The 17,802-nt window shown below is 31.5% G+C and overlaps 1 protein-coding gene across 7 annotated transcripts in view; it reads left to right on the forward strand.

The window, feature by feature from the left end:
* LOC111003800 (peripheral plasma membrane protein CASK) overlaps positions 1-17,679 on the forward strand; it is a 204,047-nt gene extending 186,368 nt beyond the window's left edge. For 2 of the 7 annotated variants that reach the window (XM_022274486.2, XM_022274492.2), the window contains 13 exons: positions 1,524-1,712; positions 4,279-4,443; positions 5,017-5,085; positions 5,292-5,321; positions 5,740-5,838; positions 7,062-7,200; positions 9,643-9,645; positions 10,528-10,572; positions 10,959-11,078; positions 11,379-11,489; positions 12,490-12,597; positions 13,486-13,661; positions 13,828-17,679. In XM_022274486.2, coding sequence (XP_022130178.1) covers positions 1,524-1,712; positions 4,279-4,443; positions 5,017-5,085; positions 5,292-5,321; positions 5,740-5,838; positions 7,062-7,200; positions 9,643-9,645; positions 10,528-10,572; positions 10,959-11,078; positions 11,379-11,489; positions 12,490-12,597; positions 13,486-13,661; positions 13,828-14,007 — 1,434 coding nt within the window. In that variant the 3' untranslated portion in view covers positions 14,008-17,679. The remainder of the gene's footprint in view (positions 1-1,523; positions 1,713-4,278; positions 4,444-5,016; positions 5,086-5,291; positions 5,322-5,739; positions 5,839-7,061; positions 7,201-9,642; positions 9,646-10,527; positions 10,573-10,958; positions 11,079-11,378; positions 11,490-12,489; positions 12,598-13,485; positions 13,662-13,827) is intronic. The other 5 variants (XM_022274487.2, XM_022274488.2, XM_022274491.2 and 2 more) reach the window with 5 other exon arrangements.
* Positions 17,680-17,802: the final 123 nt, after the last annotated feature.

The following is a 17,802-nucleotide window of genomic DNA, read 5'->3' on the forward strand; positions in this document are numbered from 1 at the left end:
CATTCATAAATGTACCTACTTGTGAACTTGTGTGTACCAAGATGAATAAAGATATTTTGTTTGTTTGTTTGTTAATTTAACTTTCAATTATTGACTTAATACCAAATGAAATAACTGGTGAGTGGTTGACCTATATTTTTTCTGTCAAAACACCTTTATATTACATAATTGACCCAAACTATACAATTTCATTGTTTTTATACTTATCTAAATTAAATCCTTTTATAAAAACCTTGTTGAAACGATACGTTCAACGGGCTTAGTTGGAATTCCTTTAGATTCGATTTACGAGAGCAATTAAGTCAAAATCAATGCCAATCCTAAATAGAACGCTTAAATTGTGCTAGTTTCGGCTTTTTTAATTCAAATAACTAATTTGGATTCCAATTCAAAGATTTTTTATTTTCGTTGAGTCATCTTTTTTATTCGGTAATTAACCGTTGAACAAAAGAATATCAAAAAGTTTGAATTTCGAATGTAGTCTATGAAAAAAAACAATAGAATTTTGCGAGAAAAGAAAATATTTTTAAACTTATCCAATAGCTTCTACAATTTGTTGTTTGGTGGCGCTTACAGATATTATTACAGATATTTTATCAAATATTAATAATCTATACTGTACAGTTGTGTCCGAATTTTGTGGATAATCCACAAATCCAATACCCAGATTTTATCTGCAACGAGACGCATGCCAAAACGCTAAATCGAAAATTGAAAAGAAGAAAAATTGTTACAGATACATGGAAAATTCTTTTCGACTTATCGACGCCGGAATCAAATGAAATTTTGGATTTTCTTGCATTCGATTTTTACCCTTTGTTCGTAATGGAGTATTTTTAGAAATCGCTCTTTAGCGCTTTGAATCGGAATTTAAAGGTTTTACATTCTCAAAAATATTATAGCCTGTTCGGGTTTACAAGTGATCGTATTTAGAACGTAAACTAAACTACTGCATAATTAAAATTGTTATAAATTTATATCAGATGTTTATCTATAGGAGATTTGGGAACCGCTTTGGTGATCGTATCACAAGATAACCCTATTCTTATGTTTCAGATATAATTTTCTTTAAAAATAACTTTTTTACTTACACAACGTAACAACTACACGTTGTATAGTTGTTTTTTAATCGCAATTATTGTATTTACAAAAATATTTAAAAATCAAACATATATGTACTTCTTCTCTTAAAAGTTATCTTTTCAGTTACAATATTTTTATACCCGTCACCTCTCATACGCAAAGTATTTCACTTGTATGCTATGAAACGGTATATTGATAATCCACAGATTTTTTAATTACCTAACCAAAACTGATTACACCATATATAAGAAGATCATTATATAATAACCAAGACAAATACTTCATTTAATGGTTGAGATGTGTATTTTATGATATCTTATAAATCCATTCAATTATCTCCGCAAGAACGCGTTTGGAGTAGAATCTTTAAATGGTTAGGAACTAATAGTTGCAATTTGAAGTATTTTTCATAAATACATAATCTTATTTACTTTTTTCAGGCTCTACTACAAGCTCACGATGTGGTCGCGCGCGAAGTGTACGGAGAGGAGTCACTTCGCGCGTCTCCACCGCCTGTCAACGGCCGCGCACCGCAGGCCACAGAAGATGAGGAGGACACAGAGCCCGAATTCGAGAACGTGACCAGAGTACGACTCGTTCAATTCCAGAAGAACACTGATGAACCGATGGTAGGTGTTTTAGACTAATATTATGAATCGCCTATATGTAAGTTTAAGTATATAGATTATGGATGCTAATTAATATAACACTTAATTGTCTCATTGGGACCAATCTTTATTTAATAAAAGTTGAACTAAGCCTATAGCTATTTTAAAAAAAAAACTTTTTATATATTTATTTAGGAAACAAAACAGATACAAAGAGTCTACAGTCCGGGCCTCATATATCTGTACCTGTTTCGCCTTGTTGCATTCTGTGTCTGGGACGGCATGATGACGAAATATTGGATTTGTGTTTTATTACGAATTCTTCCTTCACCATGCAAGCGAGTGTTGCATAAATACATAAAGTCCATTAGTGCACTGCCGGGGCCGAACCTTTCTTAGGTATATAACTCTCATCCTGAGAGTCAATAATTTGACTAAAACGTACCAAACTGAATGTCTTATTCTAGAATTAATGAACCTTATTTAAAATATAGAGTAGTGTTGGCGTAGTGGCATGCGACTCTGATCCCTGAGGTGGTAGGTTTGATCCCTGGCTGTGCACCAATCGACTTTCTATGTCCGCATTACTCGAACGGTGAAGGAAAACATCGTGAGAAAACCGGTTTGACCCAAACGTAATATATCTAATGTATTACATAAGCACCAATTAATTCTTGTTTATCCAGAACGGCAAACTTCTCAACTATTTATCATACCAATACAGGACCTGTGCAATAAATATAGCGCATCACGAAGTTATATATTCCCTTAATTAATGGACGATTTTGCATCTTAAACTTCCCAACGTGTGCTTCGAAGCTCACTGAACTTCAAAGCGGGGTTGTAAAAGCGATCCTTTGCCAAATATGGAAATCGTAGTTTATGCGCTGCATTCTCACCTTTATCTTAACTTGGAAATCAGCTATAATACTGAGAATTAACTTAGTTCGACTTCATTTTCATATAATTAAGTTTTTAAATTATGATGTCAAGAAGTACTTGAAGAAGCGGGAAAACTCGGATTTTGTTTAAACAGTAGTTTTATATTCTAAGTATTATTTGTTGTTTTTAAATGTTAAATTTCAGTTCACTTAAGTTTTATTCTTTTGTTTTTTTTTTAAATGTATCTTTATCTATTAATGCACTTACTTGTTTTCTGTTTTTTATACATAAATTGTTTACCTATGTAATCTGTTTTGGCTTTCTGTATTGTCTTAGTGTTTTGTATTATAATACGTATAAGTATAAGCTGTTAGATTACTTATAATTAAATATATAAATTACTACAGCAGCTATGAGCCAGATTCATGCAAAACAGAACGAGTGTAGGAGTCTTTTATGTAAGGTCTGCAAAAAGAATGAATAAGTCCATCTCAACCAACGAAAGAATCACCACAAGAAACCAAAATTCCAACCGTATCACCTCGATGTTCGCTGTTCGACATTCCACAAATGAGCATTTTTCAAGGCAGTTTTTGCCGCGCAACACCACAATGTGGAACCAGCTGCCACTTAAAAGGCCGGCAACGCACTCAGCCCTATGGTATTGAGTGCCTACGGGTGGTGGAATCACTGAACGTCAGGTGTGCCTTCTGCACGGTTTCTGTTCTATAAAAAAAGTCGATCAACTATAGGTATATTTAATACGTCGCCGTCACCGTCTTGTTATATATATAAAAAAGAACTATTTGTGAAGATTTGTACTTGGCCCACAATGTTATATAAATAAATAAATAAGTAAATATACATAATAATAAATATTCCGTAAAATACCTACACAATTATAACACGTTGAAAACAGTAGACCCTCCTAAAAGGCCGTTTTAAATGAACAAACCAGAGACTAACAATCCGAATTTTTAATTTAACTCACGTACATGCTTTCATATGAAATAGAATTATTCAAATGAGTCATTAGACTATATTAAGCTTTCTTTGTAATTAAAGAATTTTCTGTCAAAAAATAAACGTATATTTGCAAAAAAGGTCAAGTACTGCGTAATATACTTTGCAGTAAAACTAAAAATATCTGCGTTAAAGAGAAGCAGTTTATACTTTTGATTTGATTAAATGTGACTGTATTATTAATTCTACAATTATTAAATATAGGTTTATAAAGTTTTTTAGGGAACAGTATTTATTTATTTATATACGTTACACTTATAGAAAAACAAATAATGCAATACAAAAGGGATGCAGGGGCCGTATCGCCAACTAGCGATCTTTTCCAGATAACCCTATTAAGGAAAAAACCAAAATAAGAAATACAGGGGTAAAATGCAAAAACCACACATAATGAAATCATATAAAAAAATCGGAGATCCTAAACGAAGAATATAAAAAAAAAACATTAAATTTGTACTTTTTCATAGCTCAGAAATATAGTAAAATACTGTCACTAAATCGTGAGTTGTTTGAATAAGCTGGGTGGGAGCTGACACGATATATGCTAGGTATGCTCATGATGCAGGTAATTTGACGCTATGAATATTCCAAACAAGTCAAGACTAGCGGTCTATACGTCGGCGGTAGCGGAAAATAGCGGTCGTTGTTTGAACTTATACGACATATATTATTTTTATTGCAGGGTATAACACTGAAGTTGGCGGACGATGGTCGATGCATTGTGGCCCGGATAATGCACGGAGGGATGATCCATCGGCAGGCAACTCTCCACGTCGGAGATGAGATCAAGGAGATCAACGGAACACCCGTCGCTAACCAATCGGTCGCGCAGCTTCAAAGAATGCTGGTAAACTTTGACGTCTTTTGATGTCAACTGTACTTAATACTGAAGATGACATTGATATACACTGTGTCATTGTTGACACAGAAAAGGGGCCAGAAAATCTTGGAAATGAATCTAAATTAATACTTTTATTAAAATATATTATATTAAGAGGTTAGAATTTTTAAAACAAAAGCGTTCTATTAACTATTCCTTTGGATATGAAGTTTTGTTTAATAGGTAAAATAATAACTATACTATATATAATACTATATGTATAACCATATACATAATATAAGAATTAATTATAATGATATAACTCACAATGTCTCGTAATTTGCAACTTCTATTTTAAATATTTGAAGTGAAATTTGGACGCCAGATGTGTGGCAGAATATGCGAAGTTTAGATTGTACCATAATAACATTATTCGTACAATATTCTTGCTAATAAATTCTTAGTTTTTCAAAATTAAAACTTTAATTCATTTTTGTATCCGTAATATACATATCGTGTAAGAAATTGACTCATTTAATTTGGGGTGTCCTATTCGAATGTCGAAATGCCAGCCATTATACAAGAACTTACAATTTTCAGCGCGAAGCGAGAGGATCCGTGACATTCAAGATAGTTCCCTCATACCGTTCCGCGCCTCCACCATGCGAGGTAATATTATTGATTAGTTTGTTTGATTCCCTGGGCTGTACAAGGAATGCTGTTTGATTAATAACAAAAACTAATAAGTAGTTAAATGTGTGATTAAATAGTTGTGTGGCGCTTTGACTTCTAGTTTAAAGTCGACAAGCGCACATAAATCCATTAGAGCTTCCTAAAACTTTTACTAAAAACATTCTGTTTTTGTTTCTTACTAGCTATTCCGGATAAAGCCTTCGCCCGTTCTAGTAAGTAGTATCGCTAATTTATGTTATGTTTATGTTGGACTGTGTGTTGTGTTATTCGGGCTACGCGTCCCCGTCCCGTTTCTGTGCGCTTGTTGCTCCATCACTTTCTCTCTTTTTTTTTTTTTTTTTTTTATTGGACCACAAAATTAGGACAAACACATGTCAACATCAACTTACATTCGAAAATATAAAAAAAATGCGGTGCCGTCCCTAGGACATGTGGACACTTTCATTAATCTCACTGTAGATTATAATTGTTTAGTGTACTGTCTCAATTTTTAAAAGCACATTGTAGTCCACGTTCACATCATAATTATACTCATCATTAGTTATATCATCAGAATCTATGGTATTAATGCTATATATGTCGTTAATGTTTATGTTTCATAAGGTATGTAATAAATTGCTTTTCTTGTAGATTTTCGTCAGAGCGCAATTCGACTATGATCCATTGGAAGATGAATTGATACCTTGCGCTCAAGCGGGAATAGCTTTTACTACAGGAGATATTCTACAAGTAAGTCTTTATTGAATTCATTGACTTAAACTGAAAAACTCTAACTGCCCCGCGTAGTTCTTCTCGCCTTAATTTGTCGTTTTTAGTTTTTAATAGCTGCATACAAACAATATGCTAAATTACACATATGGAACAATTTGCTATGCTAACCCGGAGTGACTGTTCGCTTTTTCGGAATAAGAACCTTTATACCAAAACATTTTTATTCCCAATTTTTCGTTCATAGAAACCTCTAGAGAAGAACAAAAAACTACTCGAATTTGAAGATTTACGCTACGAATTATACGATTTTCTTTCGCCTGTTAACCAAGGATCAATGATAGTTTCACCTATATGAGGTTAAAATGTTTTGTTTTTGTAAAGTTATAAATCTTACTTTTATGTGTGATAAAAGACTAAATATTACAATTCCTAATAAATTAATATATTATAAATACGAATGTTATAAGAACCTTACATTTAAATTGCCATTCACGCCCATTCAATGGTAATGCCATATTTTATGTAAAAATGTTTTCGATATTAATTGAGATAATGCTATCAACAGCTGTCTATGTTTAAGCTGTATTCAATTTACTGGTACATTGATTTAATCGGAATTTCAACTGAATTAACCCAAAGTGGTTTAATTTAAACTTTCGAACCAATTACGTAGAGTGATGTGAAGTTTGAAAGTTTTTGATTTCACCCGAGTCTTTTGAGATAAGTCCATTCATGTCAGCCTTGATTTAATAAATTTATAAACAAAATAGGAAAATAATTAAAAAATCTTGGAGTCATTGTTTAAAACTGTTTTACTTTAACGTGCTTCAAAATTGTATGGTCCATAATGACTATTATCTATATTAGTGCTATAGATTTTTTCTTTGTCTATGTAAAACGTAAATAATAATAATCACTATTTTAATAAAAATAACTCGCAAAAACTTTTTTTATATATTTGGTTAATTGTATGTATTGCTTATAGTCAATTGTGTTATTTCTTTTCTGCTTTCTAAAAATAATTGTGAGCCAATTCTGTTCAATATTGAATACCGTCACGAAGAAACAGATGTCGCTAAAAATAGAATTATACATATGCATTTATAATGACTCCATAATAATTACAAAGCTTATATATATATATTAGCTGAGTAATAATTAATTTACAAAGAAGTTCTGATATGTGTACTTTGTACGCACGCCCTTAGAATTGCCCTTTCATTGTTACATGACTTTTACAGATTATTAGCAAGGATGATTCACACTGGTGGCAAGCTCGAAAGGATGCCTCGGGTGGTTCGGCTGGTCTCATACCAAGTCCTGAACTTCAAGAATGGAGAGCTGCTTGCGCCGCTGCAGAGAAATCTAATACTGACCAAGGTTAGTTACTGTAACGATATATTTGTAAGTTATTTATAAGGGTTTTTATTAAACGTGGTAGTTTGAGTGAAGTTTTAGATAAGTTTATCGCTTTATATAATAAGTTATAGTTCGTTGCTAGGCCGGTTGGATAATTTTGATTTTATTATGTAAACCCGTTTTTGTATCATCATTTTGTTATAATTTTTATTGTAAAATTTTAGTTTTAGTGTTTTTTAACCAAAAACAGTTTATTAGATATAAACTAGCTGTATACTAAAGTATCCAGTTTTAAAATTTCATTCTTTAATATATAGCAACTGAACAATAAGTCAAATAGCTAAGCTAAGAAAATTGTGGCGAAATTAGATTGTCGAAGAGCCAAATCTCGCGCACATACAAAACGAAAGTAATGTCCATGTTTATTTTAGCCGTTTTGAAAATCCTACAAAATTTGCATAAAGAACGATACTCCATATGTGTACGAAAAAAAATAAGTCGCCGGTGACATCATTAACACAGATTAACAATCCCGCTGTGGCCAACCTCTTGGTTCCTTTATTATTAAAGTTGTATGCGAAAATCCGCCATTTTCTGTACTAAGATCAACAGATTAAATCGGCAAGTGTCGGAGTATAGTATTTAGCTCTTCCCTTCACTAATTAAACAAGGCTATTAAAATATTGTTTAAATTAAATTTAGATACAGATTATATCTGTGGTTATTGATACATAACCGCATAATTGCATGTCATGTGGTCCTTTGAATTGCGGTCGTAATAGGTTTAATACAATATGTTTTGTTATAGTTTGATGGCCGTATAATGTTCAATCTGAGTTATGTGATAATTTTAACCACATGTTGCCAATTGGATTGTGTTTGGCTTTACCAAAATTCAATTTTTATTTACTTTTACTGCTGATCAAGTCTGTGCTGATTTATATTTACTTACCAATAAATATTCTAAACTCAAAAAATTCTAGGACCAATATTAAAGTCTTATTTGTTTAATATTCTACATTGATTGTGTTTGCTTGGCTTTGTCTATGCTCAATATTATAGATTTAATTTTTAATTACTTTATTCAATACTCAAAAACAAAAGGAAATACATTCTGGATATTCTAAATTCAAAAGTTTTATTAATAGATATTAAATGTTTTATATTTTACATTCAAAAATGAAATTTAAAAGCGTTCTCCAATGGGTAAATCACCATTTACGACATATTCATCTTCATCAGTGATGTTCTAATTTCAAAGTCATATCATATGAATTATCAATAACGGTGTTGATAAAAATATTCCAATTTCAAAAAATGTTGGCTAATCAGCTGTTCACTGAATGGGAGGCCTGATTTTCGTTCGACCTGTTTAATGGCGACCTAAATCTGAGTGAAAGGGAAATCTAAGGTCTTGCCAAGATATTTGTGTACTAACAATGCTTCTATTGGGATATGCTTATTTCTACGTTCTTTTGTTGCCTTTTCTACTGAGCTATAAAAAATCTATTTAGTATAGGAATCCATGTTATGGGTTATATACGTAACGAAGTTATATGTAACATATAGTAGTGTATGTATTGTAAAGACTGTTTGGGGATGTTCGTTAAATATTTAAATGTAAGCTTCCTTCGTTAGCCTTAATTGTTAGAATACATAAGCATTTTTACATGTAATAACATTATCTGTATTTAAAAAACAATATTTATGATTAAGAGCAAATTATTCATAAACGTACTTATCAAGGTTTTGGTGTCATCATTATAGAAATTCTTAACAATCGTGAGTTCGAATCCTACCTGTCCACCAATGAATTTTATTATGCGCATATATATATACTCGTACGAAATATCGTGAAGAGACTGATACGTCTAAGACTATTAATCGTAATCATATACATCACTATATTTCAAACAGTAATGTAATTAATAGTACGTCTATAAATTCGGTATTGTTTAAGTAAAAATTATATTAAGTATTTATGTGCATTAGTTTACTTTGCCAGTTAGAATAAATTAAAATTATACCCAGCTTCTATATCTAATATACCAGCTGCGTACTTGTTAGACATAGACTTTTCTATAGAAAATAATGTTTAGACCCATCTTTAAAAATCCATCTATCTGTAGTATTTTAAATTAGAATGAAAAATAAGAATCGATAAAATATTAATATTTTAGAAAATTACTTTTTATTAGTATTCTAAATTTAAATCTCTAAAATGACGTCCGATATATTTCAAAAATTCAAAATAATATTCTAAATTCAAATAATTTTACATTCTATAGTAAAAATTGGTTATAGAATCATAATCAAACATTCTACATAATTTCTTAAGCATTTGTTTTTTATAATGGATTTTGAATATTATTAATAAAATATGACTTGTACCGACTGGTATTCAGATATAGTACCTGGACGTTAATATTTTTTCTTTCTTTCAACCATCTTTGGAATCTGCAGTTGGTATGTAACATTTCATTATTGTATGTAAAATCCTATGAAAGTAAAACCGAAGCCCTTGCATGGTATCTATACCAGTGTGGCTAATAACTTCCAAGTATATGTAAACATATTGATAACGTTCTTAGGCCCTTTCCTGGTTAGATAACTGATTTGCAAGATGGAAAACAATGTTAATATCTCAGTTAACGATTAAATATAACTGTTGTATTAAATATGAGTAAATTCCCTTACTTTTCCAAACAATATCCTTCGTTTTTGGTTTGCAAATTGATTAAACGCAATTGGTCTAAACGTTCACCTATTATAGGCGACGTTATCCGGGATTTAAAATCATTTGGTATATTTACTATAAAGTTTAAAATAATATTATTAAATTATTATTACTAGTTACCCGAAGACATGTGTTATCAATAACATAAACCAGGAAATGGCCTAAAACATTAGTTGAGAAAGTAATTAGGAGGCTAAAACATGGTTGATTAGTCTTGAAATACCCAACCGATTTTCTCTTGAGAAATGTTTTTCTATTTATAATCGCATAATACGATAACCAGTATAAAACTTATTGATTATAATTTTATCTCTGTTATTTCATCTTTAATTAGTCATGACATAAAACCAAAATTATCTTGATGTGTCCATTCGTGTTATTCTGATTTACTTTTTAAATCTGGCCAGAATTTTTTTGACAGATTAAAAAAATAGTTTCACCTTTAAAATACAAAACTATTTATTCCATTTTTTAAATTATTTTACTGGCCATCTATGAAAAAAAATATTCGAACAAAAACATTTCCCAAGATTATTGTAGTTGCCATATATGCCGTTGTCGAATCCATGCCAAGTTGTTTGCATGACTGTGTTGTAATGTTATGCCGCTAGGAGCTGACGGATGCGTCTCTCACACCGACGGATGTGAGAATACAGGTAATGCATTGTATTATTATACCGAAACTAAGATTTACGACTGTATTTGTGTAGCTTTTATATTACCAATAGTAGTTGCTACGTTGATTTTCAATTGAAAAAATTGCCCGACAATTCTTCTTTTAAGTGACAATGCAATTATTTATTGTAATAGTTGCAAAGCGATTTTTAAAAAAAGAACACCTCGTTTAAGATGTCCTTCTAAAACAGTCAGCTGCCAGCGTGGCGGCCCAATTATACTAACCTGACAGCTTTTTTCGTGCGTAAAGTACACGGCGCATATTTGTCATAGGTCTTGTCACATATATACATAATTATTTAAATACATTTATATAAAGAGTATTTCCTTAATGTGCTCCGCCCCATAATTAGTTTGTTTGTTTCAGTAAACTGTTCAATATTCGGTCGGAAGAAGAAACAAGCTAAAGACAAATACTTAGCAAAACATAACGCTGTCTTCGACCAACTCGATGTGGTGACTTATGAGGAAGTCGTTAAATTACCAAGTAAGTTTTTATATTTTAGTAAAGGGCTAGTACACCATCAAAAATTGCGAATGGCTTTGCTTGATTGTGATTGGTCAACGTTTCTAAACCAATCACATGCAAGAAACACGATTCGATTTTTAAAATGTAATAAATATTAGTGTGCCTAAAAGTAAAACTGACGTTAACCTATTTTTTGTAACCAGCCAGTAAGCAGGACAAGTTTAATTAACAATATATAGTAAAAAGTATTCTTTACTTTAATCCTGAACAAAATTATTTGAATAAATCTTAACAAAAAATATTTTAAACCATTTTCAGCGTTCCAACGCAAAACTATAGTACTTCTGGGAGCACACGGAGTAGGACGCCGTCACATAAAGAACACGCTTATTTCTCGTCATCCGGACTTGTACGCCTACCCAATACCACGTAAGTATTGAAATCTCCCACTCAAAGCTGAAAAAAAAAATGAATTAAAAAAAATATTGTGTGTATGACTGTGAAGTACCCTTGAGGTACAGGTCCATAGAGAAAAAAACATCTAAAGTTCAACTACTCCAATCTCAAGTAGCAATCCGGTCTTGAGCGCTGTCAAATATGCCAAATGCAAAAAAAAATGTTGACAGCAATGACAATGCAGCTCTTGAAACTAGATTTATGTTTGATTGACATTCTAGAATCTATGTGTATCGCACCTTCTTCAGTTTATTGTCTCCTGTGTAGATGGCCAGTCTCAATAAAGATTTTCCGCCAATTTGGTCAATTCCCTGTCTCAGCTGCGTCAGTGTAGAATTTCTGTTTACACAAATCACATAAAATTTCGTGGCGGTCAAACGGCTCCGACAAATGTTTTTTTTAATTCTATCAACGTTATAAAATTTCAAAACCCACTCGAAAGTTCCAGTACTTCAAAGCTCTTTGAAATTTTGAGTATTGAAATTCGACTGAAATTTAAAAAGTTCAAAGTTCCATTGAAAATATATCAATTTAAAACATTTTATTTTGTTCCAACATTTGATGCAAGATTATGAATACGAGAAAATATGGATTTTCTGACGAATGTTACAGTTTAAACTAACAATATTTATTTAAAACATAATTGGATAGGCAATGGTGGAATGAATTAATGATTTCTTCCAACATGGCCCTACAAGGGGGCTATTTGATTGATGAGTGGGTCATTTCAAAATTTATTAAAATTGTTGGGAATTTGATTTTCCACTTCGCATTATATGTTTTTCATAATTTATTTACTGTTAGAACTTCCTAGTAATTTCTTCCTACAACCTGGCATTGCAGTTTCGTATGAGAGCAATTCAATTTTTATATTAAAAATTATGTATATAGTTATAAATTTACATATAAAGTAGAAACAATAGAATAATTTTAATATGCCGTTTTAATAGTTATATATTTCCAATAATTCCAGATACTACACGCCCCCCGAGAGCTGACGAAGAGAACGGAAGACATTATTACTTCGTGTCCCACGACGAAATGATGGCAGACATCGCGGCTAATGAGTATTTAGAATACGGTATGAAGAATTTTATATTGAATATGTAATGTTTACCTTACATTACCTTTAAAGTGATAACTTCTTATGGGAGTGTAAACTGCTTCGTTACGTAACGCGTTACGGTGGCAATCAGTCTAGCTTCCCTTTCTGTCACGCTTACAGCAGTGGTAGGAGACTCCTCTCTCACTCCAACTCCCAGTGCTATCCGTATTTCGGACTGACAACATCTCTCTCTACTCAGTGTTTTGTGTGCGTTAGACATTTGCTGTTGACATTAAGCACTACTACTATTGCCGTTTATGAAACTGATTATAAAAATATTATGATGAAAGAAGCAGAAGATAATCTTCAGCATATTTCAGAATTAAATACTTAAACTTAGATTTATTTAAGTTATCTAGGGGCTAACGGGGACTTAATATCACCTGATGAGAAGTGGTACCGCCCATGTATACTCCTAATGCTAGAGGGCTCGCGAGTGCGTTGCCGGCGGTTTATCAAATGAAGGACGTCGTATATGTTTGAAAATAAAATAAAATAAGGTCTTTTTATTCAAATATGTTTTTAAAGTCTAGTTATTACAGTCAGGGTGGAATAAAATACTTATGCATTAAAAAATGCAGTGGCGTTTTAACTTTTTTAGGTCTAGGCTTCAAATTATTGTGTCTGTTTCTGTTGATAGTTTGTCACTGTAATATGCAAATGGGTAATCAGCCTCGCGTGCCTGAAACGCACCGGCAACTTTTTGAGTCTAAGGCATGCCGGTTTCCTCACGATTATTAGAGTGAATGTTAAATGCGCACATAGACAGAAAATCCATCGGTGCACACCCGGGGATTTAAACTACGACTAGGCCAGCACTGCCTCGCCATATTTGTAAAATTCTAAATTGTGAACTAAACACAGGCACACACGAAGACGCAATGTACGGCACGAAACTGGAAACAATACGTCGAATCCACTCGGAACGACGTATCGCTATTTTGGACGTTGAGCCTCAAGCGCTTAAAATCTTACGCACTGCGGAGTTCGCTCCTTACGTCGTGTTCATTGCTGCACCGCCTCTCAATAACGTTGCTGATGTAAGTATTCAATATGTTCATAAATATTCAATATATAGCCAAGTCATCAGTATATTTTTTTATTAATATTGAACTGTTTTGTGGATATTAGGTTAGATACTAGATTCTATATTTAAAAATTAAACAACTAAAACTACAAATACTAAATACCCATTTCTGTTTTCAGTACGACGGCTCGCTAGAAGTACTAGTACGCGAGTCCGAACAGTTGCGTCGGACGTACGGGCACTATTTCGACCTGTCCATAGTGAATAATGACATTGACGACACTTTGGCCCAGCTCGAAGCTGCGTTGGGTCGTTTGCGATCCACTCCCCAATGGGTCCCCGTCTGCTGGGTGTATTGACCAACCGACTGCTATTTGTGAATGGACGAATTCCGATTTTAAGTTCACCGATATGTTGACGGCCCATCGCCGAATGGACCGTCGAAATGACAGTGAACTTGCGCTTGCGACGTATAACGGAACGTATTTTTGACGTTTGTGTTGGATTGTTTTATCTTGAGATAATTTAGAGATTTTTAATTTAGTTTTATAGGGTTTTTTGTGATAATCTTTTATTTATTTGTATTTTTATTGCGTTTTAAAACGTTCCGTTATAATGTGGATTGAATAAATGTTACAGAGACAGTTAAAAAAAGGTTGTTAAAAGTAATGGATACTTGAATATTTCGAAGTGTTAAATCAAATGTTTTTTTCGTTACTTTCAAATTTATAACATGAATGTTCTCAGCAAAGTTATATTGCTTATAAAGTAAAATAAACGTAAAAAATTTAATTGATTACTAAACGAGCATCTAAAGTTCGAAAATCGAACATTTTTTTTTAATTTAAATATCTGATAGTTTCAGAACAAGACCTGGCTGTATGGACTAAAGTCCTTTGCCTTTCCCATAAGGGATAAATTAATATCATCATCTGAACGTTTCAGAAAAAATTGCTCAAAATATTAAATGGCACAGATAACAGCGAATTTTTCTGTTGAATTGTTAATCTGTTTTTAAATAAATTCACGAATTATTAGACGTAACATGTATTTGAGAAAATATTGTGGTATTGAAAAGACATTCTAGATACTTAATCCTATAGTATTATTTATTATAGATTAAAATGTGTACTTAATACATAAAAACATTGCAAGGTTTTGCACATAGAAAGAGACACCCAATGTTTTGTAGAAGGTTATCTCTGTCACGCATCATACATGTAAACTTCTAAAATAACAATGTAGTTTTAGACTCGGAATCTGTATTAGGAACGCCGGCGCTGAAAGGCTTTTTGATCGAATTTACTAGAACCACTGTCGCCGCTTTGAGCCCCACTATAATTTCGGCAAAGCCATTGGTCGGTTAATCCCGTGAGAGCTTTTCGTAGCATTTATCCCTCATTCAAATTGACTGGCAGGTCTCTTTGATCTTTAATGAAAAAATTAGGTTCATGTGATAGAGATAGCGCTACTGCAATATGAATCAGTTCCAAAAAAAACAATATTTTTGGAAATTCCGATTTCGAATACCGCGTAAAGGCTTTTTGCAAAACTAGCGACTTCAATTCGAGCTCAATTTTGCTACAGACTACTAAATATTATATGCAGTCTTCGTAATATTGCTTATCTTCTCACCAAAATGTGCCAAAAGTATCGGCGTATTCGAGCACGATTTTAACATTTCAACCGAAAAAATGTGAAAATCAAATGAGTTTTAGATCAATGTACATAATTTAGTAGGTTAATTAGATAAAAAACTAAATCTTTAGAGAGTAGCGGATGTTTACTTCGAAAATAATATAAGTATATCCTATTATAGTTAATGTATTAAATGATGTATTTCAACTGTCAAATACAGACAATCTAAATCTTTCAAATAAATATCCCACAATTTAAAGTTTATTGATAAAATCATTTAGATTTGAAAATCGAATGGGTTAATTTTTTGAGGTTCTTAATTTAAAAATGTTTGGCGCGTTGAAATTCATCAATTCAAAATATCACAAATTGTAGAATACACAGGGTTGCAAGAAAATGAATATAAGTATTTATTCTTTTTAATTTTAATGCAGAGGTTTCTTGAACGTAGCTGTTATTTATTTCTAATCAACTTAATACCTATTGGGAGTTATTATTCTACACAAATTGTTTTTTGTTTCACTCTTGCACTGCATTCCTGTACATATTATTAACTTGTAGTGAATTTTACTCTACAACTCTCACTATTTCACTATTTTATATTTAAGTATAATGTATAGGTAGAGTATATAAAAAATAACCGTTTTACTGTTGATATTTCAACATTATCGAGCAGGTGTATGAAATATTATTTGCTCAATAATTCACATGAATTTCGACGATAAAATTTTGATATAGTTATGTTCAAGTTATATCGTATACATTTTGAATCTAAAACTTAGATAAGTTATTGTATTAACAATATATATAATATCTACATTTGGTAACAATGCTCGGTGAACTATTTACATATATGTTCATAAGTAGTAATCATATTAAATAAATATCTTCATTAATGGATATATTATATGCATCTATTACAGACTTCTCAACATTTATTGTCAAATATACTATGTAATTGCAAAAACACATTCTGAAAATTATACAATTCATAATTCTGTTCTGAATATGAAACAACTGTGAGGTCACGACCTTCGGGTGAATGACCTCTTAAACGCAACTTGGATGCTATAAAGAAAATTAAAAATACTTGAACTAAGTAACATAATAATATTAAATTAACATGTTTATGGATAAGTTCACGGGGTACTTGTTACTTATAAAATTAACCATGTTTTCATTAGGTTTATTTGTCTTAATATTTGTAGGCTAAAGGGAATCTATAGAGAATGTATGTAGTTAAATTAATCATAACTGATATTGAATAATTAAGATAATATTAGTGAGATGCGATGAATGAAAGTCATTTAATAATTTGTTTCATATATTTTAGTGTTGCTATATTTAAAATTATTTTATGTCTTCATGTAGTGTAAGCACATACCTACCAACGCAATGTTTATTTCTATTACAAATGTATCATAATATTTTAATGTTATTCATCGGTTGTTTTACATAGATTTTACTTCTATTGAAATTTTTATTGGAGCTTCTTTATCAATAATTAGGTGTACGTATATAAAATATCACGTACGAGTGGAATTAAGTACACGTACTCATTGATAAAGTGGCCATAGTCAATAATAAAGTTATGAAATCAATGTTTATATAGTACATTAAAATATTTTACTTATTTAGATAAATCATTTCTTGCAAAGCATGATTTTTATTACAGAGTTAAGTAGAGTAAAGAGATGAGTCACAGACTACAATTAGGTTTTTTTAACTGTGAATTTATGTGAGTTTATGTGATATGTCCGTACACAAAAGTTAAAGGGCGGTACTCACTTACGATAGTAAAAAAGCGCCCTTATTAATTGATATATCTTGGCTTTTTGTTCATATAATTTTAATTGTAATGTTTTAGTATGATTCATTTCTCTTGACGTCCGTTTTATTAAAATTCGTGCAACTTATGCGTAGTGATTAAACTTTAGTACCAGACTTTTTCAAAATGGCGTCGAGAAAATTGGATCGTGTGTCATCCATTCGCCCACCAAATACATTCCATCGTCTTTCTTATAGATAGAATAGAAGAAATTATTTTTAATTATAGTTATTTTTAAATTATTTTTTGTCATTTGTTAATATTTATCTTAACATCCTTCTATTATTATATCCAAAGAAAATTAAAATTGAACGTTTAATCAGAGAGAAACTAATATTGCAATAAATTTAATAGTTACCTATTAATTTTAATTGATAGTTGATTGTAAAGCCAGAATTGTTGAATTTAACTTGGCTCTTGAGTCATTTTATCTTTGATCTGGTTCAACGTGCAATGATCGAAAATTGTAAGACAATTAAAATAGATTTTTGTTTCAATTACAACTAATGACGACTGAAGTAAAATCTTATTATAACTGTTAAAATTTAATAAATCGCACAAAATATCATTTGTTTTATTCAACTTTCTTGTTCTTCATTACAAGGTACCATGACCTCATCATTAGAAAGTTTGTTTGCATTGTGGTACAGGTAATCTCTGCTGCTTTTTGAGGGCCTAAGATTTTTTT

The sequence above is a fragment of the Pieris rapae genome, chromosome 17 (assembly GCF_905147795.1).
Source record: "Pieris rapae chromosome 17, ilPieRapa1.1, whole genome shotgun sequence".
In the NCBI taxonomy this organism is placed as follows: Eukaryota; Metazoa; Arthropoda; class Insecta; order Lepidoptera; family Pieridae; genus Pieris; species Pieris rapae.